The sequence below is a fragment of the Manis javanica genome, chromosome 13, assembly GCF_040802235.1.
Source record: "Manis javanica isolate MJ-LG chromosome 13, MJ_LKY, whole genome shotgun sequence".
Classification (NCBI taxonomy): Eukaryota; Metazoa; Chordata; class Mammalia; order Pholidota; family Manidae; genus Manis; species Manis javanica.
The window spans coordinates 76,396,703-76,424,613 of NC_133168.1; the positions used below are offsets into that span (position 1 = coordinate 76,396,703).

Consider the following 27,911-nt stretch of genomic DNA (forward strand, 5'->3'; position numbering starts at 1 on the left):
GGCAGAGCATGTACTCAACTGTTAGAACTTATTTCTGTCCACACTGGCTAAGCTCCAGAGATTTCTTCTAGCATATCCTCTGCAAACATGTATGTTGTAGTAGAAAGCTGTTTTACTATACCAGTTTTATTTATACCAGTTTTATTGTATTGGATTCTCAAAATTTTGTAAATTAATGGCCATAAGGTGCAAGTTTCAACAATAGATATTATTGTTTAAATATGGTACCTTACACTGAGCCAGGGACGTTTTATATAAATATCATTTAAAAATTTATTTATAAATTCATATTCTTAATATTTTATATTTATATATTATAAATTGTTTATAAAATACTTTTATGTTATCTCTAAAACTTAAAATAATCAATTCTGAAATTATGTTTTTGGTGAAAGAGAAATGTGGCCAATTCTAATCCAAACCTCCCTGCTGCTTGACAGTGTTTCCAACTTGGAGCTAATTTCCCTCATGAAGTTATTTGATGACATAAAGGAAATGAAACATACATGTTCTCTATTGAACCATATTTATGAGTCAATATAATAATAGATTGACATTTAGTTCACTGTTTTTTACTTGGTCTGATGGAACTAGACTTAAAACTAGTCATATTTATTTATTCCTTGTTGTTATAGTGAAATGTTTCCTACCACTTGAAATATTTAAAACAAATGGCACTTCTCTTATATAATAAATCTATTTGCAAAATACTTTTCCTAATATTGAATTGCTATTTAGTATTGTTATTTTAGTAACAGTGTTACTAAAAGTAGTTGTAAGGAAATGAAAAGCACTGAATTTGAGAATGAAAACACTGATTCAGCTCCCAAATTGGCAAGTTATTAACTTTGTGACCATGACAAGTGACTTGCTTAAATTAACTTTGATGACCTTCTGTTTACTTACAAGTAAAATAAGAAATAATAACATACTTTTTATGATAACCTAAGGATGACACCAAACATAAGTTTCTTAGTACATATGAGCACTGCAGGGGTGTTGTGATTGCTCACTGTTGTATCCTTAGCAGCTGGCTCTAAGTGCTCAACAGACATGTGCCGAATTAACTGTCATTTTGACCCAGTGGTCTCACACCCAACCTTTCTACCAGGAAGGTGATTCAAAATGCTTCTAATGTCATCATAGCAAAATCATGCAAACATAGGTGAAATAATTGGCAACGGGTTAGTATTATGATGTACTCTCTCTTTCAAAATTAAAATTTGTAATAGTGTGCTTTCTAAATTTTTTAGGAGGAGCAAAATAGAGGCAAGCCTAATTGGGAGCATCTCAATGAAGATTTACATGTACTGATCACTGTGGAAGACGCTCAAAACAGAGCAGAAATAAAACTGAAGAGAGCCGTTGAGGAAGTGAAGAAATTACTGGTACCTGCAGTAAGTAGTAATTTCCAAATTGATATTTAGACCCCAACCCCTTTTTCAGTTTAATTTTAAATTATTAAAATATGTATGTTAATAAAGAATTGACCATTTTTTCTTCAAAATTTTATTTAAACACAAAATATAAAAATAACTTATAACTCACTTATTGTATAATAGATGAACATAGACATTGCTCAAATCCTTAAATGGGAAAGCCTTTTTATTTTTTATGGAAAAAAGTGTTGTGAGAGGAGCAAATTCAATTAGTGGCCTACTTTTCAAAAGTATTATTACCTTTGCATCACTCTTATTACAGGGTAAGAATGTGGGTACATCATCAGTTGGATGATAAAAGCTTTTTTTCTTTGTGGAGCAGTTTCTCATCATAAGCAAGTAATGAGTGTACAGAAGTCTGTACAACTCATTTATGTTGGGTGAGCTGTGCAAATAGGAACCTGTTATTTGAGTTATCTGTGGGTTCCAAGTACTCTGTTGTATTGGTGTCTCCAATGGAAAGATTAATGTTCCACAGTGGAATTTTTGATACTATAAAATTTTCGTTTAGAAAAAGAAAAACTTTTATGTAATTTTTAATATACCAGATGCCATTCTAGAGCTTTTCACACTCATTTAATAATTCTTTTAAGTTAACAAAAACTATTGAAGTTCATATTTAGGGATCTTAAATAAGACACTGAAACTAATTTTGGAAGGTGGCATCTCATAAGAAATGATTTCAGGCATCTTTTTGTGTTGTCATCTACCCTCCCTTCCATTCTTTATCTTCCCCTTTCTACTTTCTCCTTCCTTTTGTCTTTTCCTCATTGCTAATAACCCTTTAGTAACTTTAGAAATGATGATTGAACTACTAACAGAGTATTTATCTTTTTCAGTGGAAAATGAAAACTTACTGGTTTTCTAAGTCATTATTTAAATATTTTTTATGTTAGTAAAAATATATGGAAATGTGGACTCTAACTTGATATTTAGAAAATAGAATACTGTTAGTATTCTAACAAAACTTTATTGACACATAAGTCAATATGGTATCTGCTGTCCTTTATTCCTCAGATACTCTATTCTACAAATAAACTTTAAAATCATAAATATGTTCCATTTACTTGTCAAAATTAACTCCTTGGAAGAAGAACATTTCATGTGAATTTTGTTCAATATGTCTTACAAGGAATAAACAGGTTAAATATAAACTAAAACCTATAATTTGCACACTATTAAACCATATAATCTTCTTTTTCTTAATTGTGCAGTATTGAAAAGCTATATGGAAAAGAGTTATTTTCTAAGCATACTGAACTGTTAGTTCTTTTAGGTTTCTTAATGTCTACTAGCCGAGTTAAAACTTTTAGAATTATATAAATCATAGAATAAAAATGCTTTTTAAGGTATGGTTCTATAAAGTGATTTAACCTTACAGTGATTCTTTAATTCTTACCTATTTTATTAAATATATTTGTTGTAACATGGATGCTGTATCAGGGAATTTATTTTAATTAAACTGGGTATTATTAAACATTTCTGGTGATGGTACCAGGATAAACAAAGATTTAAACAAAACAGAGCTTTACAAATTCTCAAGTATCAAGTGATTTGGGTCTTAAATAGATTTTTGGTAGATACAGTACAAAATATTTGAGAGCTGGATTTGAATTCCATCTTTGTGGTTTTTTACTGTCTCCATTTCCTCATCTATAAGATTTGAACATCATTAAACTCCCATATAGTTACTATGAAATTAAATTAGATGTTACACAGAGAATGCCTAGCACATAATTGTTTCATACAAGTTTGCTGCAGTTTTTTGGCATCGTCTAAGTAATACTGTTTTACAATTTAATAGATCCATGTGCTGTTCTTTCCAAATGCTGATTATACAATAAATTCATAATTCCAAATTGAAGGAAATGTAAATTCCTTACCAACTCATTGTTATAAGTAAAGTAAATTGGTTCAACCCTTACAAAATCCAACATAAGGCTCATTAATTTGTTATTGCTTAAATATTTTTTTTAAAAAGTACTTTTGGATTGAAAATACTGAGCAGTCTTGATATTTTGAAAAGAATTCACCTATAAATAAGTTTGGCTAATTCTAATTTTCTTACGTAAAAGTTATAATGGAAATGATAGACTAGCAGTTATTTTGAAATGTATTAAGATGCCCTTGTAGTGAATGGAGAATTGAAGAAAAGAATCATCAGGCTAACTCAGTGGGATTTGACTAACTGGTATCAGAATTACTGAAGGAAAGAGCACACTTCTTACCAGCATTTACATTTTGTCTACCCTTGAATTGCCCTTCACTGAGCTGCCAGTAGATCTTTTAATTTATTCTTGTATTGCAGAAAACTTTTTGCAGCTTTTCTGTGGTTTTCACGTCTCATAATTTAACTTGAGAATCGTAATGCTCAGATTTTTGTTCAGTTGACCTTGTCATTGACAGGTGCTTACTTGTGAATTAACAGAAATTGCAGACCTTTGGATTTGGAATTGTCAGTCGTCTCTCTCCTGTCTCTCCAGTGTTCTGTTGTGCAGTTTGGAGTTTCTAGCTGTTATCACTGTCAAGAAAAATACCGAGTTTAGTCAATTTACTTCCTACATCTCTCAAATTTGCTCGCTTTCTTTCTTCCCCATTTTCTTTACCCTAATCCAATCCCCAGTTATCTCAGAACCCCACAATTTGTATCCATACTTGTAGTCTTGGGCCCCTAAAAACCCATCATTCCATTGCAGTCTATTCATAAACCTTTCCTTGCTTACAAACCTTGGCATAATTCTCTCTGCTTTGATTCCTCAACATGGCCTTATGAGTTACTTCATCATTTGCCTTCACTTTCTTTCATGCTTCATTTCTCATTTTCCCTTACGTACATACACATACATGCCACACCATTTGCACAGAATGAGTCATTCTATTATTAAATTTCCTGAAACTTCAATCTTCTCATCTGTGAGCCGTTGTAATTCATTCAGTTAATGTTTATTGCATGCTTATATTGTATCAGCTGTTGAGGCTACAGGGAGGATAAATAAAGATGACACCAAAATGCCTGCCATCGTGAAGCTTACCTTCTGGTAAGGGGCCGAAGGATAGGTTAGATTACTGACAATAAGCAAAAAAATATATAAATAATACTGGGTTGTGATGCAATGATGTGAAGAAACATAAAGCAGAGTAAGGAGATAAAGAACTGTGGATTAGGGAAATGTGATTTTTATGGTATGATTAGAGAATGTATCTTGAGAAGATGATTTTTGGGAGGAAAAAAATTGAAATGTGGTGCAGTCATCTGGATATCTGAGGAGCTTTCTAAGGAAAGAGAACAAAAAGTGCAGTGGCCTTGAGAGGTGTTTGAGGTGTATCAAGGGGGTCCAGGAAGGAGCTTTGTGTGCAGGTGAGAGAGGAGTGGGAGGTAGTGGGAGGTTAAGTTGAGCAGGGAAGAAAGAAAGGGAAGGTTGCAGAAGCCTGTAGGCCATGGTAGGGATACTGGATTTTAGTCTGAGATGAGAAGCTATTGGAGGAATTGGAGGAGAGGAATTTATATTTCAAAAGATCATTCTGATTGAAGAATAGACTGTGAAGGTGTTGGTAAACTCAGAGATGCCAGTTCACGAGGATTTGTAGCTCATCTAAGAGATAAAAAATGATGGGAACAATTGTTGAAGATGCCGAGTAGTTGTCAGATTATAATTTCTTTTGAATGTGAAGCTATCAGTAATTTTGATGGATTCTAGAGATACCTGTTTGAAAAATGTGGAAACCATGGGTCTGATTTAAATACAGTTGAGCTGTTTTTTTTAATGCTCAAGAACAGTCATTTTGAAGACAAAGGAAGAAAAAGACCCCTAAGGGTTTTTCCTTTTTTTACACATACAATTAAATGCATTTGTCTTAAAAGTGCAATTGGAGTTTTGACAACTATGTACACGAACAACCACTACCACTGTCAAGATTTCCATCCCTTCAAAAAGTCCTCTCTTACCCCTTTGCCATCAACCACCTTCCGCTCTGTCCCCAGTCAACAACTACTGGGGTTACTTTTGCCTTTCTTTTTTTCTCTTACTATCTGAAAACTTAATTTTTTCCCCAGCCTTATTGAAATATGATTGACAGATAAAAATTGTGTGTATTTAGGTTATACAATATCACTTTTTAAAAGTGTACAATGTGATGATTTGATAGACATTATGATTGCAATATCAAGTTAATCAACACATCCATTATCTCACAGAATTTTTTTGTGTTTGGTAAGAACAATTAAGGTATACTTTCTTAGCAATTTTCAGGTATGTAATACAGTATTATTAACTGTAATCACCATCCTGTACATTAGTTCCCCAGAACGTAGTCATCTTATAACTGAAAGTTTGTACCCTTTGTGAAACATCTCCCCATCTCCCTAACCCCCAGCCCCTGGCAGCCACTGTTCTACTCTCTCGTTGTATAAGTTCAATGGTTTTAGATTCAGTTTTGCCTTTTCTAGATTTCATGTAAAAATGGAATTTTTTGTGCCTGTCTTCTTTCACTTAGCATGGCTTTTTAGAGATTGCTGTTGCATGTATCAGTGGGTGGTTCCATTTTGTTGAAAGTATTTCATTGAATATATAAGCCAATTTGTTTATCCTTTTACCTGTTGTAGTTTTAATTTTTATTTCTCTAAAGACAAATGATGTCAAGCATCTTTTCATGAGCTTCCTGCCAATTTACATATCTTTTTTGATGGAGTATATGTTTGAATCTTTTGTTTTTTATAGGCTTGTCTTTTTTTACTATTACAACAGACCTTTGTAATTTTGGGAATAAATCCTTTTTCAGGCAAGTATTCTAATCTGTGACTTGCCTTTTCGTTTTCTTGTGTTTTTGTGGAAAGGCTTTTAATAACAAATCCAATTTCATTTGTAAATACAGATCTCAAATTTTTTCTTTCTGTTCTTTGTATTTTTCAAGGAATTTGTCCTTGTCATCTAAGTTGTTAAGGTTTTTGTAATGAGGTTGTTCATAATATTCTTTTTTAATATTTTAAGGTCTGTAGGCTCTATAGTAGTGCCCTCTCATTCATGTTAGTATTTGTAACTTTATTTTCTTGGTCAGTCAAGTTGTAGATCGAATCATTAATTTTATTGCTCTTTCGTAAGTACCAGCTTTTGGTTCTACTGGTTTCTCTATTCATTTTCTATTTCATTAATTTTTGCTTTTGTATTTTCTTTCTCCTTTATTTGGGTTTAATTTTATTTTCTTGTTCAAAGTGGAAGGTTAGTGACTTAAGACCTTTCTTTCCTGCTTTTCAGACCTTCCTCTTAAAGATACAAATTTCTCTGAATAATGTGTTAGCTATATCCCCCAAATAATGTTATGTTGTATTTTCATTACCATTCAGTTCAAAATATTTTCTAATTTCATTCATGGTGTCTTCTTTGATCCTTGGAATATATCCAGATGTTTCCAAATATTTGGTACTTTTGTGATTGATTTCTCATTCAGTTCAGTTCTTCTCAGAGAATGTGTTCTACGAGATTTCAGTCTTTGAGTCTAATTAGGACATTTTTATAGTCCATGATATGGTCTAATTTGATGAGTATCCCATATACACTTAAAAATATGTATTCTGCAATAGTTTGGTGTGTACTCTATAAATGTCATTCAGATGAAGGTGGTTGAAAATACTCAAATATCCTATCCTTAGCCAGTTTTCACCCTAGTTTTGTTATTACTGAAAGAGATCTATGAAGATCTAAAAAAAGATCATTGTAAAAATATTATGCACAATAGCATGTTCCCCTTGAAGACACTGAAATGGCAGACTTATTTGGTATACACAGGTGTGCACATGTATATATATGTATATATGTATATACATATATGTATATATGTATAGCTTACACAACCTATACGAACAGGTTTTGACATTATTAAAAGATTTCACTCTTTGCTTTACATAATGGCAACTTTCCCTTGTTTTAATTTTGAAGTCTTTCTCCCTTTGCCCCCAACCCCCCACAAAAAATGCCAGCTATTTATTTCATGCAGCTCATTTTCTGGAGAGAGTACCAAGCAGTATATAGGTGGTAGTCAATATTATCGAAGATGTTATAGGAGTACAGGAAGGCATTAGAGTGGATTAGGTGCTTCGGGGAGAGGGATTCACATAGGCAGGTGAGGCATGAGCTGGTACCTTAAGATACAGAGTTCATGGAGACCAAGAAGATAAGTGTCATACATTTCAGAGGGAGAGAATTGTGCATTTAAGGCCATTAAAAGTGATAACAGATGCAGTAGGATTATCCAAATCATGCATGGTTAGGGACTGTCACCTAACTCCAGAGTTTTTAATTTCCTTTATGGTAAAATTGGGTAGTTATTGCTTCCTTAGCCTTAGAAGACTTAGTAAAGGTAAAAATTAAATTACTGTTTTAGTTATGTGACAGTGCAAGGTACGTGTCCTTCTTTCCTCTACTTGTGTTTCTATGTGTTGTATGGACAGGCTACCTCTACTACATAATTAGCTAAGGCTATTACAATTTGAATTCCTGGCCATAGGAGGCACTACACCAAAAGAAAATATTTCTATTTCCTACCTACAAAGTGTACCCTCATTGCTAGTCCACTGTCTCATTAGTGTAGACTATTTACAGCTGCATAATAATCAAGAAAATTATGAAACTGTCTGTATTAACATTACTAAAAAATAATATCATGTAAAAAAGTCTGTTGCCCTCATTTATTCTTACTCCTTCTTTTCCTCTCTCCTTTCTCCCACTTCCTTTCCTCCACATACACACTAGGGGAGTACATTTACTGCATCTCAGTTATCAGATACCATCCCTCTTTAAATTCTTCTTGTTCCAGTTAGTTGGAAAAACATAAATAATACTGTTTCTCATCATTAGTTAGGACCTTCTATGGATACATATCCTATGATCATTCCTAATTTCCAGAGGGACCTAAAAAACACCAGAATAGTGCAAGTAGGGAATATTGTGCTGGACTGTGTTGATATGAAGACTGAGAAAGCATAGGTGAGGGACATGTGCCAGTATCCTCTTTCTCCCTTTAGTGGGAATGAAGGTAAAAAGATTTCTACTGGGAAGATGGAATACTAAACTGGGAAGACTAAATGAGTAGCATTCACCTGCATTAGAGAAATTAAGTAATTCCAGGCATCTGAGGTTACAGTGTCCCATAATTTAAGACAGACTTGAGCACACAAGATGCCACCAGTCCCAGATAATTCATGAAGTGTTCATTTCAGGCTTTTTTACTTTACAACAGGGTAATCATGTCTTCCCTTTTTTTTTTTTTTGTTTCATGTGCTTAAAGGTATTTGAGAACTTGAATGTGAATCAGTTTTGAATATATAGCTGATCTTTTTATGAAAGCATTTATATACCTAGAGCTTAGTAATATAAAGCTAAGTAATTCATCAAATAGATTCTGACAAATTTTCAGTTGAGGATTTTGGAATTTAAGCTTGTGCTAGCTTTTTCAAGGAATGTTATATTTGAAGAAAATTTATCAAAACTAATATTTCACTTTTCAAAAAAGGTGTCAGTGTCATCAGAATTTGAGAGAGTGGTGGAGAGAAAAGAATCCATCACAAAATACATTTTTTCAAAAGTTTGCTTTTCATGTTTCCCGTAGATTCTCTTCTAATGCCATATTTGACTCATAGCTAACTGTATTAATTAAAACCTGAAAATAAATGAAAATTGTTAAACAGTAAGATAGGAAAAGAGAGAATAACTCTAGAGATGGAGTCATCTTGGAGTTAAAAGTTTTTGCCTGGAGTTAAAAGCAATGAACTGATGGTGCTGCATTTAGACCAAGTAGCAATAGTTAAAATATGTGGTATTGTTGCTCTTCTTTTCATTTTATTGAGAAAGAAGATATTAAAGATACATTAGAAGACATCTAGCTGTAGTGCACTTGCCTCTTGGTAGAGCTATGGGGTGGGGGACCATCTCTCTCTTATAAGGAAGGTGTGGCTGCTGTTTTCCACTGTGCACAACCCTCCTAGTCTGAATGGGAAATCTGTCTAGGGACCTGGAGTACAGTAATTAGCAGTCTCTTCAGAGTGTCAGAGCAGAATTATCATTGTAATGGTTTCGCTGCAGGATAAAAGGATTGAATTTGAGTCTGCCTGTCTGCCAAACTAAATGAGTTGCCATGGGAATTTTCAAATGTGAGAGGCGTTTACTTAAAGCAATTTGGCTGGTTTGAATAAACTCATAAATTACAGGTTTGAAAGGAACCAGTCCTTGCTTTCTGTCATATAGGCAGGACTGTATGGAAAGCTGATAGCTTCTTAAATTCTTAATGAGAATGAGTTGATCCATGCTCTCATGCAGATGATCTGCTTATTAAGGCTTGTCTTTTCACTAAATATAGTACAAGGAGCACATTTAAGGAACGATTTTGTTCCAGATCTCTGGAGGGAAAAAAGTGACAACTGTAGACGCAAACTTTACTTCCTAAATTAAATGTGTCTTCAAATAATGCTGTTAAAATGATTGCTTGTTTTAATAAGCATTAACCTAATACTAACTTTAATTTTGTTCAGTGCATATACTAAAATATCTTTACACTTGTCATATTTGTCTCACAAAGTAAGATGAACACATAAAGCTCTTGTGGAAAACAGGTATCAAAGCACATTAACTGGATTATTCAGGTTATGTGTACAGCAAGAGTTTCAGCCCTCTCCTGTCTCTCAAAAGAACTGGGCTTTATTTAGTGTAATGACATTTTAGTGAGAAAATGCTCCCTTAAATGCCTAAGGTGATGAACCTCACTTATGCTTGTATAACCTCACTTGTCCTCAAATACTGGTAATCATAATTATATTTCTCCATTGGTAGTTTATACCTGCCCTCCAGAAGAAACACTCAGTGAAATTTAAGTATTTAAAATTTTGAGACTGTAAGATACTGTCATGCAATAAATCAGGTCTTTGGAGAAGTCCATTAACATTTTCAAGCCACTAGGGTACAGTTTCATAAGGAAAGTAAAAATCTGGTTGCTAACCTTAGTTACCTGAAAATGTAAATGCATCTTTCAAAAATGTTTCACAAGGAGATGCAGGTAGGCAGAATGATTGTTTAATTCAGATAAGAAAGTATAAAATATTTAAAAGCATAGTAAATATATTTTTGTTCATAAATCTTTATTCCTTAAGGTATAATTATATATCAAAGTAGCCTGATTAAAAAATCCTGAACCTTTATTAACAAATAAATAAAACTTCACCCAGAGACAGACACTTAAAATCTCACTTAAATTTAGAATACAAAGATCATAGAACTCCTTACCAAAGATCTGTAGAACTTCTGGAATCAAAATGGCATAACATCATTTATGCTGTGTGTAAGGTAGTCTGATGGGAATGAGTTTGTACTGCTGTAGGAAACATGGTGGAGGGAGAAAGCACTTGCACAAATTTAATTGTGCTGGTTAATTTTTTTTCTTGCTGAGAGGGACAATGCTAAATAAAATTTAATTGTATTCTGCAGTAATATGTCTTTATACCCACCCACCCCTTTTGGAGCCATTTTGTCTATTCTGTGTGAGGGTAGCCACAAGGGCATTGTTTGAACTAGAATTTTCATAAATAATTAACAGTACTATATCTTTGGGTAGCAATCCCTACAAAGTTAAGAAGTGTGACAAGGTGTAGGTTTTAGGACTTCAAACACTTTCATACCAGAATGTTATAAATCACTGAATTAGCTTTATGAAACCTCTATACTCTCTGTCAATCTGTAAAGTTGTCTGACAGTGGTTCAGACTTTTAAAAACCAATAGAGGGACTTTCCCCCAAACTTGGAGCTTCAGTTTCATGAAGCTGCTGGGTGATAACAATAAAATATGTCTTGTCTAGGGTAACTATGAACAAGTTCTCACAGTATTGAGTCTGTGAAAAACAACCTTCTTTTTATCCTCATAAGGATTCATTGAGGAGTAGCTTCTCTAAACACAAAATTTTTTAGAGTTGACAGTTTAGACAGCTTTTAAGTCTAAATTTGAGGTTTTACAAATATAAAACAAGGGATTCTGGGAATAATAAGGCAGTATATGTTTATTCCCTCCCTAAGAAATATTTTTGCAGTTTATATAGGATGTCCTTCCATTGTAATATTTTATCCCATGTATCCCTCAGAACTGGCATGTTGAATTTATTATGCAACATTTTACATTTGCTTTTACCTGTTTATTCTTAAATTTTAATGTTTCTATCCTATAATTAAATATGCTAGCTGGGACCATGCATTTTAGTTTTTTTTTTAAAATATATTTCCCTATTAAATGTAAGGATAAATGTATGGTATTCTCTAAAACTAATTTAAAATATATATTACTATGTAATATAAATACTCTAAAACTAATATTCTAAAACTAATTTAAAATACTTAATTTTTTTATTAAGGAATTAAAATTATTTAATAGAAAAGTAGGTGAGTGATTTCTCAGTGTATCTTCTTTAGTTCAATTATTTTCATACTTCCCTTTAATTTGTTTGCATGCCCTTCTGATGGTTGGTAAGTAGCATCATGTTCCATGTATATAGGTAAAGCATTTGTAATCCATTCACTTTGTGTTAATGTACACTGAAACTGAATTGGCAAACAAGAAAACCAAATACCCCTTATTCTATTAACTTGCTTGTATTTCTTAATCTTTATATTTAACCTTTCTTGACAGCATTTCAAATGTTTAAGTGTTAAAATACTTTTTTAAGTTTTTCAGATACTACCATTCTGAGATTTTATATATTATTCAGATGACTATTTTAATGTTAACAGATAAACTTATTTGTAAGTACATCTTACAGCTTGATTGTCTTCTGTATTTTTGATAATTTTTAAAAATTTCATTTCAAAAGTGACACTAATAATAAAACTCCTCCTTTATGGGAATTATTCTGAAGCCTATATTGCAGAACTGTCTATGTAGATGTTTTTAAGTAGATGAGTTTTGTTTTTTATTCTCCTAATCTTTAATAACTTTGTGGGGCAAAAAAATATATATCTTTCATGTATAAATCAAATATAAAATATAATTTGAATTGTTTTTAAAATTATGCCTTTAAACTGACATGGCATCAATCTGCTTTTGCTAAACCTCTCTGTAGAACATGTCTCTGAGCAAGTTACTGGACTCATGACTTAGCTTACTTTGTGGTATTAATTTATTTTATGAATTCTGTGAAGGATGGCAGTGTGCTCTGTTTAAATAAAACACTTTGATAACTGAATTTAACATCTGTGGGATTATAATGTACTTGAAGAGATTGAAAGATTTGTTTAATGACTGTCAAAAGCAATTAATCTCACAAACTTCTATTAAGAAAGTGCTCTTTACCAGGCTAGAAAAGAAGATTTCAGTACATACAAAGATTCAAATTGAGTAATGTAAATGAGTAAAGGATAAAATTAATGAGTTTCCCAGTTACTTATTTGATTGCTTGATGCTTACTCTTCAGAATTATGCTCTCGCTAAGGACAGATGCTTCCCAGAGTGACGTCTCACTCCAGTTCTTGGCCAGTCGCACCCATAACCACAGCTCTAGGGACTGTTGTCATAGCGATCCTTCTTCTGTGTGCATCTAATCTTGAACTGCAGATCTCACCATCCATTCCTCCCCCTAGATGACTTATAGGCAACTCAGACTAACATTTTCAAAACTAAAATCACATCCTTCCCCGCTCTCCTCAAGCAGTGATTCCTCCATTGTTTTCTTTGTGAGTGACATTAGTTAGCCAGGAGTCATATATCCTCCATTCCACTTTATGATTCCCCTCTGTCCCTACTGCTTCCAATCTACTTAAAAGTTCCGATTCTCCTCTTAATAGCACATGACTCTTACCTTTTCTGGCTTTACTATTGGATTAGGTCCACTGGTGCTTCTTCCTAGTTGCAGCCAGATCTCTAATATATGAAAGTATCATCACACTCTCGGTTCAAGTTTTCAGTGGCCTTCTGTCACTGCATGGTAAAAAGGCAGACTGCTCGGCATGGCTTTCATAGCCTGTCTCCATTTGATGTGTACCTACCTTTCCAGCTTTGTTTCATGTCCTCTCTCCCTTACCCACCTTTAGTCCCCATCTCCCCACCCCCATCCTGATTCTAAATAACTTGCAATTCCCAGAACACTCCTTGTTTGCTGGATGTATCATAGTGACCTCAGGAGTGGATGTAGGGGGAGGAATAGTAGGTTTCACACTAGAAACTAAGATGGGAAAAAGCTTAGGAGAAACCACAAGAAAATTTTCTCTTAGTACCCTAGTGCTTTGAACAGTCTAAAACTTACAGTGAAAAATCAGCAAATAGAAAACTTGGCCTAAAAACACTACACAGTATTTGTCAAGTTTTAAAAATGAGTACATACTAATATAAAACAGTGTTTTGCTTTGTTATTCATAAGCTCTTAAAGAAAAAGTTCTTTTAAAACCTAACACATTACTGTTTTAACAGGTGTTTCAAGCATCTGTTTGTATCCATTGAACAAATATTTACTTGTATTATAAATACTGGGAACCTAATAGCATAGTTGGGTTTTGAAATTAAAGTGTGCAATTTGCTCATCAACAAATGAAGAGGTGTGCTCCTAATAATGTACAGTTAAAACTTTGATTATAAAATCTTCTTGCTTACAAAAAGTTTTCTCTGGGAAGTTTCAGACTCACAGTAACAGTTATTTTTTCCTCTGCGAATTTCAGTAATCAAAGATTTTTGAAAAAGCAATAAATCTGATGCTGTAAAACCAGAGTTAACAGGACAGATCCAGAGTTGACTTCCTTCTAACTCTGGACCCAGAGCTGTTGCCTTTCGTTTCACCACCAGCAAATTGCTTGTTAAATATTCATACTACATACATAAAACACCAACCATCCCAACAGAAAGCTGCTTACGTGTGAAACAGCTTGAGTCAAGTTTCAGCCAGTGTGTATTGTTCTCTAATTCACTTACTCCTAATGCCATTTCTTACCATGAAAGTTCATCTGTTAGAAAAATACCCAGTGTTTGTATGTTGATGCCAGTGCAAAGAATTGTGCCACCAATCATAATAATCATACAAAACTGAAACATTGGGGCTTACTGAGGAAATGTCTCCTGTAGCTTAAAACCCAAGTAAAGCAGTGGTTCTTAGATTTGGTCATGATTATAGTTAAAAGCCAATTAAAATGTCTTTGAACTCCTCAGCTTAATATTTTGTGGATGTTCCTAAATTTAAAGAAATGCATTACTGCAATTTCTTTCCAAAGCTTACTTCTGTTACTGTTATATGCCATTTTAGCTACTGACTTGTGTAAAGTAGAAGCATTTTGAGTGTAAAGTCTGTCACTGGAATGTAATATAATTAAGAGAATCCTAATTTTATATGTCTGTTTTTCTATGATAAAAAGAAATGAAAGTATGGATGACTTAAAAACTATATGTTGTACATACATATACGTATATAACACATATGTGCATATATTATACATATAAAAATAGAAAATGTAAGTAGTACTAAAACTGAGTCAAAATACAAGCAATTTCTTTCTCTTTAGCTCTCTGTTTTTTTGTGGTTACAGGGCTAGCTTGTCAGGTGAGTGCCACCAGGCAGAGTATGATCAAGTTCACCATATGAATAGCCTTTTTAGTGAATTAGAATATTTTAATACAGTCTTAGCCAATAGTCAGGTTTGCATGGGGGGAAAAAATGGGCACATCACAACTCTTTCTTGAAAAATCTGGAGAAAAATTCCAATTTCAGCATCTATTCAAGGAATTCAGTGGCATTGTTCCCATTGAGTTATCATGTTTTATAGTTTTTTTAAAAAAAATGAAAGTTATTAAAGGAACCATAAAATGAATACCATTCCTTTGTGTAACCATGTACATTGAAAAAGCCTTTTCAGGACACAATTTAACAGTGTGTGCATCTTCTGGAATGAAGTAGGGAGTAAATAAATAACATGCAGTTCTTCTTGGTGTTTATTCAGAAGTAATTTCCTATCAGGAAAGTAATTTGTAACAGTATTTTTTATAAAAGCAGAAAGGTAATGATAAGCCTTAGGGAACTATTAAACTCTGGGTTAGACTTAAAGTATTGTGAATATTGAGAACACTGTACCATCAGCTCCCCCACACAGTTGGTTCTACCAGTTAGACATCTCTCATGTCTGTTCTCATTTCTCCATCCCCACTGGAATTATCTCAATTCAGGATATCATTATATATTGCCTGGATTAGGAACCTGCCATTGTCCCTTAATCTGAATTATCTTGCTGCCTTTATTCTTACCTTTCCAAATATTCTCTATACTAGAGCTAAAGTGGTGCTCGTAATAGAAACCAATCATGATTCTCCTTAGGTTAAAGCACTTAAGTGACTTCTGATCACTCCAAGGAGTATGTCACTTGCTGGAACATGGCTTGCAAACTATTGTTACTTCACCAGACTCATTATTTATTTCATACTCTTGATTCTTTCTGTATTTCTAAACATGTTCTTTCTTTTCCCCAGAACCACCTTCACTCTTTCTCTTCTCTTTAATTCTTATTTGTCTTTTGGGTCTCAGATTGTGACTTAGGTATTGATTCCTAAAGCCTTCCCTTCCCTGTTCATCACCAGCCCAAACTTAAAACTTAGTTTAACACCCTTGCTGTATGTTCTGGAAAGTCCTTATCAATTTGTTTTAATTGCTTAATTGTTTCCAACTCAGTCGTCCACCCTCACCCCCACACCTGTTTCCAAGAGGGCAGATATTGTTAGTTTTGTTTCCTTTATACATTAGTATCATTTTGTAGAGTTTCGGGGATTATAACATGAAGAATTTGGTAGAGTATTTAATAAACATAGTAAGACATAAAATTGTGTGACAACTATTAAAGGAAAAACCCCATTCATAGTAAAATCTATATGGGAATAAATTAAGTTTCACTAGAGTTTGTTAGATTATGGGTAAATTTTAAAATACAATTTTAAAACAACATAAAAGCACCTTGATTTGGACAGATAATACCTAATTCCATTTGTTTTTGAGGCTAGGTAGTTTAAGAGTGTTTTTCTGCTGTCAGTTCCAGGGTCCAGCCTACTAAGTGGCATTATGATCTTGTTCTTGGTAGCTGAAGAGTTTGTCATTGTTACATCCCCCCATCGGTGGGATATCATTGATAAACTTACTCAAAGTGAATCAGTTTTGTATCTGAAAAGAAGCCTGCTGAGACAGGTGGCCGCCTTCTGTGATGAACTAGCTGGGCTCATCAGGTGTTGCAGGGCGCTCCGTAGCAGCCTGAGCCCCCTGTCCCCTTCCAGTGCATGTGTTGGTGTGTAGAGTGTGGACATGTACCCAGCCCCGGAGGTCACACCACACAGCTGTCATCTGTGATTGACAGTAAGCCCCTTCTTTTTGACAAAGAAATCTCAGGTTCTTAAAATGTTCTCCAGCATTTATCATTTTCACCACTTTTTGTTTCTGTTGATAATTGTATGTTCACTAAAAGTTTATGGGCTCATTCTTGTCATACTTAATGAATATGGTATGAGTCTTAATATTCATTAAACACCGTAAAATATGGGGTAAACATAGCAGCTGCAGAGAATACAGGAATAGTCAAAACCCAAAATGACCCTGCATAATCAGCTTGCTTTAAAAGATGTTTTGTTGGCTGTTAAAGTTATTAAGGTTCCATGTTATTAAGTAGAGGAACTTCTTACATGCTCTCCTCTAAAATATGGTTTTCTCCAGCAGACAGCTGTTTCACTCACAGTTGGTCCCGCTATAGAGAGAAAATTTCTGACGTTTTAGTTCAAGAATTGACTCCTGTTCTTAACAGTCAACCCCTGTACTTAATTAACTTTTCCTCATTGATTTTTTGCCTACTTTGAAATGAAGTTTTTAGATTGCTGTATAGTTTCCCACTTAAGAAATGGGAGAGTATTTGCAGTTTACATCAGAAGTAAAATATTTTTCATCCCTGAAAGAATGTGTTGTTTACATTCCCAGTTTATTTATTACTATTCAGTTCTTCAAATGTGATTAAACCAAACCTGTCTTCCTTATTACTCTTGTGGGGTAACTAAACATAGGTAGTATTCAAGTACTTCACTAGTATAGTGTCACAAATTCCTGTCTTTTATTTAATTGTACCCTAAAAACACCCTGTATACCTGTGTTATATCCTTTACAGAGTTCTTAAGAGGATTAAATTAATAAGAAAGGTTAATTTTTTAATAAATGTAAATATTTAAAATACGGGTTTTTATTCGAATCCCAGAAAAGGGCTTTTTAAAAAATGAATTATTTAATTAGCTCAAGTTTTTTTTCTGACCAAGGAAAGGTGATAAGAGTCTCAACGTCTAGAACAGAAGTTAAAGTGCAAAAGACATAATCTTACTTGCCTTCACTGCAGTTGTTGTGTGTTATAGAGGTGAGTGCTACCAGATGACTTCAAAAGAAATTACTGGCCTTTTTCCCTTTCCTGCTTTGTTCTCCCTTGGCCTTAATTTGAGAGTCAAAGTTTAGGTCACCTATTTGCAGTGAAGGTATATATGCCTTTATATCTTAGGACACGACAAATAAAAGTTAAGGTGGGAAGCCACCACAGCCAGTGACCTCAGGTGTCACCTAAAGACTATATCCAAAGATAGTTTGAATACAAGTGAAACCAGCAAATTGCTCTGAGGACCAGATAGCTTTCTGTCTCTGGTCTTTGAGGTCTTAAGATTGTGCTTGATGCCTCAGAACTCTCATGAGTATTTCCTAATGAAAAATGGGTCATTTAAAAGATTTCTATAGAAGATTGACATTATACAGAAGCATTACCTGGAAGTCTTTTGACACCAGGTGGAGTGAAAGAATACCTTTATCACAGATAATTGTGGGTGAGCTTAGTTCTCACAAGTAACTCCCTAAAATTGTCACCAATATTTTGTCTGTATGCTTCCTAGACAGAGGGCCTTAGTCATCAGATCTTAAAGCAATTTGTGATTCTTTCCCCATACTTCTTTATTTGGTCTTCCACCTCTCCCCACCCCCCAATAAACTTCTGTCATAGTATATATTACACTTCTTTGAACTTGTTTTACCTTTCTGTCTCTCTCTCAACTAGACTATAAATCTTAAAAGATGAGGACCACATCTAATTCTGTATATCCCTAGGCAAATTGCTTTTAAAAAAATAAAAAATTTTCCTTCCTATAAACTCAGCTTTCTCCAGTTATCTGTTAGTTTAATATATTCTTATTTTTTCAGTTTTTTGTCAAGCACTCATGACATCCTGCAAGTGTCTACTTATCACCATCCCACAACCACCACCACCAGTGCATGTTTGCTTTAAACTTTTTTTGCCTTCTCTTCCCATACCTCTCACAACGAATAGATTTTAGATTGTCATTATTTTTAGGTTCCTACTTCTCATCTTTCACTACAGAATAATGCTGTCTTAAGCTTGCAATTTGTTTTTGTATGTCCTTCCATTACCCCAATGATATTGTCTGATAATGTCCACCTAAAGTATCAACTTCAGAGATTTTGTTTTCTATAAAATAATGCGGCTTTACTAATACTAGCATGTAGCCTAAATTGTGGATCATACAAATCTTTCTAAAGTTTGTCCTTCCTGTTAGGCTTGCTGTAAGGAATAAATCTCAGATTGTATTTTACCACCATATTTTGCATAGAAAGAAATAAATGCTTATTTAGAGACATGACTTTTCCCTTCCGAGATCATTACAACTTTTAGATGGATTGTTTATACCATGTTGAAAAAAGACAATGTATCATTCTAAGGTAAAAGTATTTGTTAGTTTTATATAGCTTTAGTAGCATTGTGTGTGTATTTAAGCTTTTCTGACTTAATAAAGTGCTTCATGGTTTCTCTTTACCTTACCTTGCTTTATTTGTGGTAAGTTGTTCCTGCTCAACCAGGTATTATTACTAAGTGGGAGTATATGAGATCAAGTAATGGGAAACAGAAAAGGATATACCAAGATTTTTTTCCCTTACTGTGTCTCTAACATTTTAACTTGCAAATTTTTCAATGACATTGTACAGTCTTTGCATTCACTTGCCTGAGATCTTGCTTTGTAAAAGATAAGCAAGCTGTGTTGCCTCTCCAGCTAAGCATAGATCAGTTCTGATGCATCTTTTCAATATTGGATGTCTCTAATGATTCTGGGAATTTCAATAATGCTCTTCAATTTGTGAATCCTTTTTGTGTTGGCTTAGCACAGTGTCCACATCGTAGTAGGTTCTCCTTAGCCATCTTTTAACTGAACATGGCAGACTTGGAGAAGGAAGGAACTTGGAATCAAGGAACCTTTATATCTAAAGAAGTAGTTAGTAGAGTGTTACGGAGTCCACATAGATGTTCGATGCAAAATGAGTTTGGGGACACTAAAAGAGAGGAAGCTTGGTATGGCCATAAATGCCAGTCTGGGAAATTCAGATTCTGTGAAGTAGTGATGGGAAGCCACTTGTGTTCCAGGAAAACAGAAACCACACTAGGTATTTCAAAGAGAGAATTAATAATAAAGTAATTGATTAAACAGGTGTTGAAAACTGAAATAGGAGAAAGGAGACAGGGTAATACAGATTTAAAAACTGTAGGTAGCAGCTCTTATCCCAGGGCTGGAAGATAAAAGAGAGATTGTTACTCTTTTAGATCTTAAACACTTTGAGAAAGTTCTCTGCAGAGGTGGAACTGAAACCTTTGACAGAGTGATACCACTTGGTGATGCTGAAACTTAGTAGCTCAGAGTCATTGATAGGTTGCTTGGCTGGTGCTGTAGCCCTTGGTGGGAAGGGGTGGGGGGTGGGCACAATGAAAGTGGTTCTAGAAGTGCTGGGAAGGAAGTGTGAAGCCTGGAAACAACTGCCTCTAGCAGGATATATAGCTGAGAACAGGTGACACAGGGAAGGAGTGTCCCTTCTTCACTCAGCCCGCTCTTGAGTCGCACTTGAATGCCCTTCTCTATATCTCAGTGGAGAGAACCTAACAAAACCAACTGGTGAACTAGTTAGAGTCCTAGACCCAGCATTTGAAGGCATAAAAGAACTTAAGCTTGGAACTTTGGAGCTTAATAACTTTTACATTATCTTGGAGAAAGATATTCAGAAAATGGTGTGGGAGGATATTTTTTTCTACTAGCTTTATATTAAGGATAAGTTGGAGTAAAAAAACCCCAGATTTGTATTCAGCTTTCTAACTGCGTCTCCACGTGGTGTGTAGATAGCCATTTCAGGTTTAGTATTTCCAAACAGAATTTTTGGTTCCATATCCCTCAATCTTTATTTTCTCATTAAATGGAGCTACCATTTACTTTATTGCTTAATCCAAAAGCTTAAACATCATTCTAGACTTTCTTCTTTTCCCTCATCCCTTTCATCCAACTGGTCATTAAGTCTTATTAGTTAATTTACTTTTTCTGTCTCTGTTTTTAATCTCCACCTGAGTCCGGTTTATCTTCTGTCATTTGGACTGAATTAGAGCTCATAACTGATCTATAATCATACTTAAGCCCCCAGCAGTCCATTCACAAAATAGCAGAATGAGACATTAAAGACAGATCCTGGTATGTCACTGAAATGCCCTCTATTTAAGTTTAAGTCAGTTGAGTTCTTTGTCAGACTTTTCTTTAGCTGGCAGGGCTGATGCTGGTAATGATTGATACTAAAATTCTTTGTATTTGGTCACTCTTTGTTTTCTCTTTTTTTTTTCTTTTTGCTCATTTCTTGCTCAGCCCTTGTTCTCCAAGTGAATTGGTCATGTGCTTCTTTTTTTAATTTCATTTTGTTATCATTAATCTACAACTACATGAAGAACATTATATTTAGTAGACTCCCCCCTTCACCAACTCTCCCCCACATACCCCATTACAGTCATTGTTCATCAGTGTAGTAAGATGCTGTAGAATCACTACTTGTCTACTCTGTGTTGCACATCCCTTCCTATGCCTCCCCACACTATACATGCTAATCATAAGGCCCCCTTTCTTTTTCCTACCCTTATCCCTCCCTTCCCACCCATCCTCCCCAGTCCCATTCCCTTTGGTAACTGTTAGTCCATTCTTGGGTTCTGTGATTCTGCTGCTGTGTTGTTCCTTCAGTTTTTCTTTGTTCTTCTACTCCACAGATGAGTGAAATCATTTGGTACTTGTCTTTCTCCACCTGGCTTATTTCACTGAGCATAATACACTCTAGCTCCATCCATGTTACAAATGGTAGGATTTGTTTTCTTCTTATGGCTGAATAATATTCCATTATGTATATGTACCACATCTTTATCCATTCATCTACTGATGGACACTTAGGTTGCTTCCATTTCTTGGCTATTGTAAATAGTGTTACGATAAACATAGGGGTGCATCTGTCTTTTTCAAACTGGAGTGCTGCATCCTTAGCGTAAATTCCTAGAAGTGGAATTCCTCGGTCAAATGGTATTTCTATTTTGAGCTTTTTGAGGAACCTCCATACTGCTTTCCACAATGGTTGAACTAATTTACATTCCCACCAGCAGTGTAGGAGGGTTCCCCTTTCTCCACATTGTCACTAACATTTGTCGTTGTTTGTCTATTGGATAGTGGCGATCCTTACTGGTGTGAAGTGATACCTCATTGTGGTTTTAATTTGCATTTCTCTGATAACTAGTAATGTGGAGCATCTTTTCATGTGTCTGTTGGCCATCTGAATTTCTTCTTTGGAGAACTGTCTGTTCAGCTCCTCTGCCCATTTTTTAATTGGATTATTTGCTTTTTATTTGTTGAGGTGCATGAGCTCTGTATATACTTTGAATGTCAACCCTTTATCGCATCTGTCGTTTATGAATATATTCTCCCATACTGTAGGGTACCTTTTTGTTCTATTGATGGTGTCCTTTGCTGTACAGAAGCTTTTCAGCTTGATATAGTCCCACTTGTTCATTTTTGCTTTTGTTTCCCTTGCCCAGGGAGATATGTTCATGAAGAAGTCGCTCATGTTTATGTCCAAGAGATTTTTGCCTACGTTTTTTTCTAAGAGTTTTATGGTTTCATGACTTACATTCAGGTCTTTGATCCATTTCGAATTTACTTTTGTGTATGGGGTTAGACAGTGATCCAGTTTCATTCTCTTACACGTAGCTGTCCAGTTTTGCCAGCACCATCTGTTGAAGAGACTGTCATTTCCCCATTGTATGTCCGTGGCTCCTTTATTGTATATTAATTGACCATATATGTTTGGGTTAATATCTGGAGTCTCTAATCTGTTCCAGTGGTCTGTGGCTCTGTTCTTGTGCCAGTACCAAACTTGATTATTCTGGCTTTGTAGTAGAGCTTGAAGTTGGGGAGCGAGACCCCCCCCACCCCCGACTTTATTCTTCCTTCTCAGGATTGCTTTGGCTATTCGGGGTCTTTGGTGTTTCTATATGAATTTTTGAACTATTTGTTCTAGTTCATTGAAGAATGCTGTTGATTTGATAGGGATTACATCAAATCTGTATATTGCTCTGGGCAGGATGGCCATTTTGACGATATTAATTCTTACTAGGCTGGAGGATGGGATGAGTTTCCATTTGTTAGTGTCCTCTTTAATTTCTCTTAAGACTGTCTTATAGTTTTCAGGGTATAGGTCTTTGACTTCCTTGGTTAGGTTTATTCCTGAGTATTTTATTCTGTTTGATGCAATTGTGAATGTAATTGTTTTCCTGATTTCTCTTTCTATTAGTTCATTGTTAGTGTATAGGAAAGCCACAGATTTCTGTGTGTTAAATTTTGTATCCTGCAACATTGCTGTATTCCAATATCAGTTCTAATAGTTTTGGAGTGGAGTCTTTAGGGTTTTTTATGTACAATAAATATCATGTCATCTGCAAATAGTGACAGTTGAACTTCTTCTTTACCAATCTGGATTCCTTGTATTTCTTTGTTTTGTCTAATTGCCATGGCTGGGACCTCCAGTACTATGTTGAATAACAGTGGGGAGAGTGGGCATCTCTCTTGTTCCCGATCTCAGAGGAAAAGCTTACAGCTTTTCACTGTTCAGTATGATGCTGTCTGTGGGTTTATCATATATGACCTTTATTATGTTGAGGTACTTGCCCTCTATACCTATTTTGTTCAGAGTTTTTATCATGAATGGATGTTGAATTTTGTCTTAATGCTTTTTCAGCATCTATGGAGATGATCATGTGCTTTTTGTCCTTCTTTTTGTTTATGTGGTGGATGATGTTGATGAATTTTCGAACGTTGTACCATCCTTGCATCCCTGGGATGAATCCCACTTGGTCATGGTGTATGATCCTTTTGATGTATTTTTGAATTTGGTTTGCTAATATTTTGTTGAGTATTTTTGCATCTACATTCATCAGGGATATTAGTCTGTAATTTTCTTTTTTGGTGGGGTCTTTGCCTGGTTTTGGTATTAGGGTGATGTTGGCTTCGTAGAATAAGTTTGGGAGTATTCCCTCCTCTTCTATTTTTTGGAAAACTTTAAGGAGAATGGGAATTATGTCTTCTCTGTATGTCTGATAAAATTCTGAGGTAAAGCCATCTGGCCCGGGGGTTTTGTTCTTGGGTAGTTTTTTGATTTCTGCTTCAATTTCTTTGCTGGTAATTGGTTTGCTTAGATTTTGTGTTTCTTCCTTGGTCAGTCTTGGAAGGTTATATTTTTCTAGGAAGTTGTCCATTTCTTCTAGGTTTTCCAGCTTGTTAGCATATAGGTTTTCATAGTAGTCTCTAATAATTCTTTGTATTTCTGTGGGGTCCATCGTGATGTTTCCTTTCTCATTTCTGATTCTGTTGATGTGTGTTGGTTCTCTTTTTCTCTTAATAAGTCTAGCTAGAGAGGCTTATCTATTTTGTTTATTTCCTCAAAGAACCAGCTCTTGGTTTCTTTGATTTTTTTTCTACTGTTATTCTTCTCAATTTTATTTATTTCTTCTGTGATCTTTATTATGTCCCTCCTTCTGCTGACTTTCGGCCTCATCTGTTCTTCTTTTTCCAATTTCGATAATTGTGATGTTAGACTATTCATTTGGGTTTATTTTTCCTTCTTTAAGTGTGCCTGAATCGCTATATACTTTCCTCTAAAGACTGCTTTCGCTTCGTCCCACAGAAGTTGGGGCTTTGTGTTGTTGTTGTCATTTGTTTCCATATATTGCTTGATCTCTATTTTAATTTGGTTGTTGTTCCATTGATTATTTAGGAGCATGTTGTTAAGCCTCCATGTGTTTGTGGGACTTTTTGCTTTCTTTGTACAATTTAGTTCTGGTTTTATACCTTTGTGGTCTGAAAAGTTGGTTGGTAGAATTTCAATCTTTTGAATTTACTGAGGCTCTTTTTGTGGCCTAGTATGTGGTCTATTCTGGAGAATGTTCCATGTGCACTTGAGAAGAATGTGTATCCTGTTGCTTTTGGATGTAGAGTTCTATAGATGTCTATTAGGTCCATCTGTTTTAGATGTTGTTCAGTGCCTCTGTGTCCTTACTTATTTTCTGTCTGCTGAATCTGTCCTTTGGAGTGAGTGGTGTGTTGAAGTCTCCTAAAATGAATGCATTGCATTCTATTTCCTCCTTTAGTTCTGTTAGTATTTGTTTCACATATGCTGGTGCTCCTGTGTTGGGTGCATATGTATTTATAATGGTTATATCCTCTTGTTGGACTGAGCCCTTTATCATTATGTAATGTCCTTTATCTCGTTTCTTTGTTTTAAAGTCTATTTTGTCTGATACTAATACTGCAACACCTGCTTTTTTTCTCCCTGTTGTTTGCATGAAATATCTTTTTCCATCCCTTTTAGTCTGTGCATGTCTTTGGGTTTGAGGTGAGTCTCTTGTAAGCAGCATATAGATGGGTCTTGTATTTTTATCCATTCAGTGACTCTTTGTCTTTTGATTGGTGCATTCAGTCCATTTACATTTAGGGTGATTATCGATAGGTATGTACTTATTGCCATTGCAGGCTTTAATTCGTGGTTACCAAAGGTTCAAGGTTAATTTCCTTACTATCTAAGAGTCTAACTTAACTCACTTAATACGGTGTTACAAACACAATCTAAAGTTTCTTTTCTGTTTCTCCTCCTTTTTCTTCCTCCTCCATTCTTTATATATTAGGTATCATATTCTGTATGTTTTCTCGATCCCTTGATTGACTTTGGGGATAGTTAATTTAATTTTGCATTTGCTTAGTAATTAGCTGTTCTACTTTCTTTACTGTTGTTTTATTACCTCTGGTGACAGCTGTTCAACCTTAGGAACACTTCCATCTATAGCAGTCCCTCCAAAATAGACTGTAGAGATGGTTTGTGGGAGGTAAATTCTCTTATCTTTTGTTTATCTGGAAATTGTTTAATCCCTCCTTCAAATTTAAATGATAATCTTGCCAGATAAAGTAATCTTGGGTCCAGGCTCTTCTGCTTCATGGCATTAAATACATCATGCCACTCCCTTCTGGCCTGTAAGGTTTCTGCTGAGAAGTCTGATGTTAGCCTGATGGGCTTTCCTTTGTATGTGTTTTTATTTCTGTCTCTGGCTGCTTTTAACAGTCTGTCCTTATCCTTGATCTTTTCCATTTTAATTACTATGTGTCTTGGTGTTGTCCTCCCTGGGTTCTCCCTGTTGGGAGATCCGTGGATCTCCATGGCCCAAGAAACTTTCTCCCTCCCCAGACTGCAGAAGCTCTCAGCAACTACCTCCTCAAAGACACTTTCTATCCCTTTCTCTCTCTCTTCTTCTTCTGGTATCCCTAATAATGTGAATATTGTTCCGTTTGGATTGGTCACACAGTTCTCTCAATATTCTTTCATTTTTAGAGATCCTTTTTTCTCTCTGCCTCAACTTCTTTGTATTCCTCTTCACTAGTTTCTATTTCATTTATCATCTCTTCCACCGTATCCAACCTGCTTTTTATACCCTCCATCGTGCTCTTCAACAATTGGATCTCTGACCTGAATTCATTCCTGAGTTCTTGGATGTCTTTCCGTACCTCCATTAGCATGTCGATGATTTTTATTTTGAACTCCCTTTCAGGAAGAGTCACGAGGTCCATATCATTTAAATCTTTCTCAGGAGTTGTATTAAGAATTTTACTCTGGACAAGGTTCCTTTGGCGTTTCATGTTTGTATATGGTGCCCTCTAGTGTCCAGAAGCTCTATTCTGGAGCTCCTCAGCCCCTGAAGAAATGTCGGGGGTCACAGGGGAGCAGTATTGGTGCCCCATTCAGTGAGGTCTGCTCTTTTCTCCAGGTGTATGCAGTCTGTTGCCGTCCTCTTTCCTGTTGCTCTCACAGGATTAGTTGCGCCAACTTTATTTTCTAATTGTATCCAGTTTTAGGAGGAACCCTCTGTCTCTCCTCTCATATCATCTTTAATCCTCCTCATGTGCTTTTTGCCTCGAAAACCTTTTTTACTCTAAATTGTAGAAAAGTCAATGTCAATTTTTTTCATGTTACTGAGCAAGCTCACTTTTGCAAGGCATTCACATTTTGCAAGACTGACTTATTGATTATTGGCTATTTGTGGATACAAGTCACATAAGAAATTTTCTAAAAACAACATGAAAAATTAGTAAAGATGAGGTAGTACATGGCTGTATATGATTTAGTCCCACAAAAGGAGCAGCAGAAATTTAGGAAAGGATACCATTATGTGTAGGAGTAGTTAGAAAAGCTATGCAGTCTGAGCCATCAAGAGAGGCACATGTGCAGGATGCTTCTAGGTTGGATCTTGTCAAACAGAAAAACAAGGTGGGCATATTCTAGGAGACAGTGGGCAGATGATTTTGACTGGTGTAAAACATCTGCAAACAGAGCTGCTTTTAGAAGTCTTTTGGTGCCTTGACTGCTAAGCTAGAGAATTTGGGCTTCTAGGCAGTGATTCAGATAATTTTATTAATTGACACATATTTAATGATTTGGAACTATTTGAATATTTGTTTCAGCTCTGTGTTGGAATTAATTACATTGTTGTAGAGTTTTTTAAATGTCTACTTTATAGATCTTAAAATGCCAAATAAAAATGATTTTCTTAGTTTCTTATGTGAGGTCTTTGATGAATTCAAGATAATTCCACCTAAGGGCACTACAGCATTGGAGAAGGTATGAGGATCTTAGAATAGGTACTCTGGGTTGGAAGCTACTTTTACAGTGTGACCATGTATAACCTTGGATAAGCTACCTAATCTGTTGAGCCTTAGGGATGTTACAATACCAGTTCCATAGATCTGTTAGGAAGCATCAATGCTTAGGTGATAAAGATCTAATACCTAGTTCTAATGAGGTAGACAATGTATAAATTATATTTCAAATGTTAAAACTTTGTTACTGTCATCATTATTAATAAGGACCTATTTGTCACGTAGCTATTAAACATACCTGATAACACAGCCATATTTGATCGTAATATATGCACAAATTATGTATATTTATACAGGTCCATAATCTGTTATCCATAATTGCAAATCCCCAAAGTTCAGAAGAGTATGTTTATAGTCTGTCTTTATCCCAGTTGGTGTATTCTTATGTTTGTTACAGGTTGGATTATTGGCGTGTTC

General features: G+C 35.0%; 1 protein-coding gene across 8 annotated transcripts in view; it reads left to right on the top strand.

Moving 5' to 3' along the window:
• QKI (QKI, KH domain containing RNA binding) overlaps window positions 1-27,911 on the top strand; it is a 152,362-nt gene that overhangs the window by 106,006 nt on the left and 18,445 nt on the right. For all 8 annotated transcript variants that reach the window (XR_005062854.2, XM_017656201.3, XM_017656204.3 and 5 more), the window contains one exon: window positions 1,254-1,397. Coding sequence is in view for 7 of the 8 variants with exons in the window: in XM_017656201.3 (XP_017511690.1) it covers window positions 1,254-1,397 (144 nt within the window). In the remaining variant the exon portion in view is untranslated. The remainder of the gene's footprint in view (window positions 1-1,253; window positions 1,398-27,911) is intronic.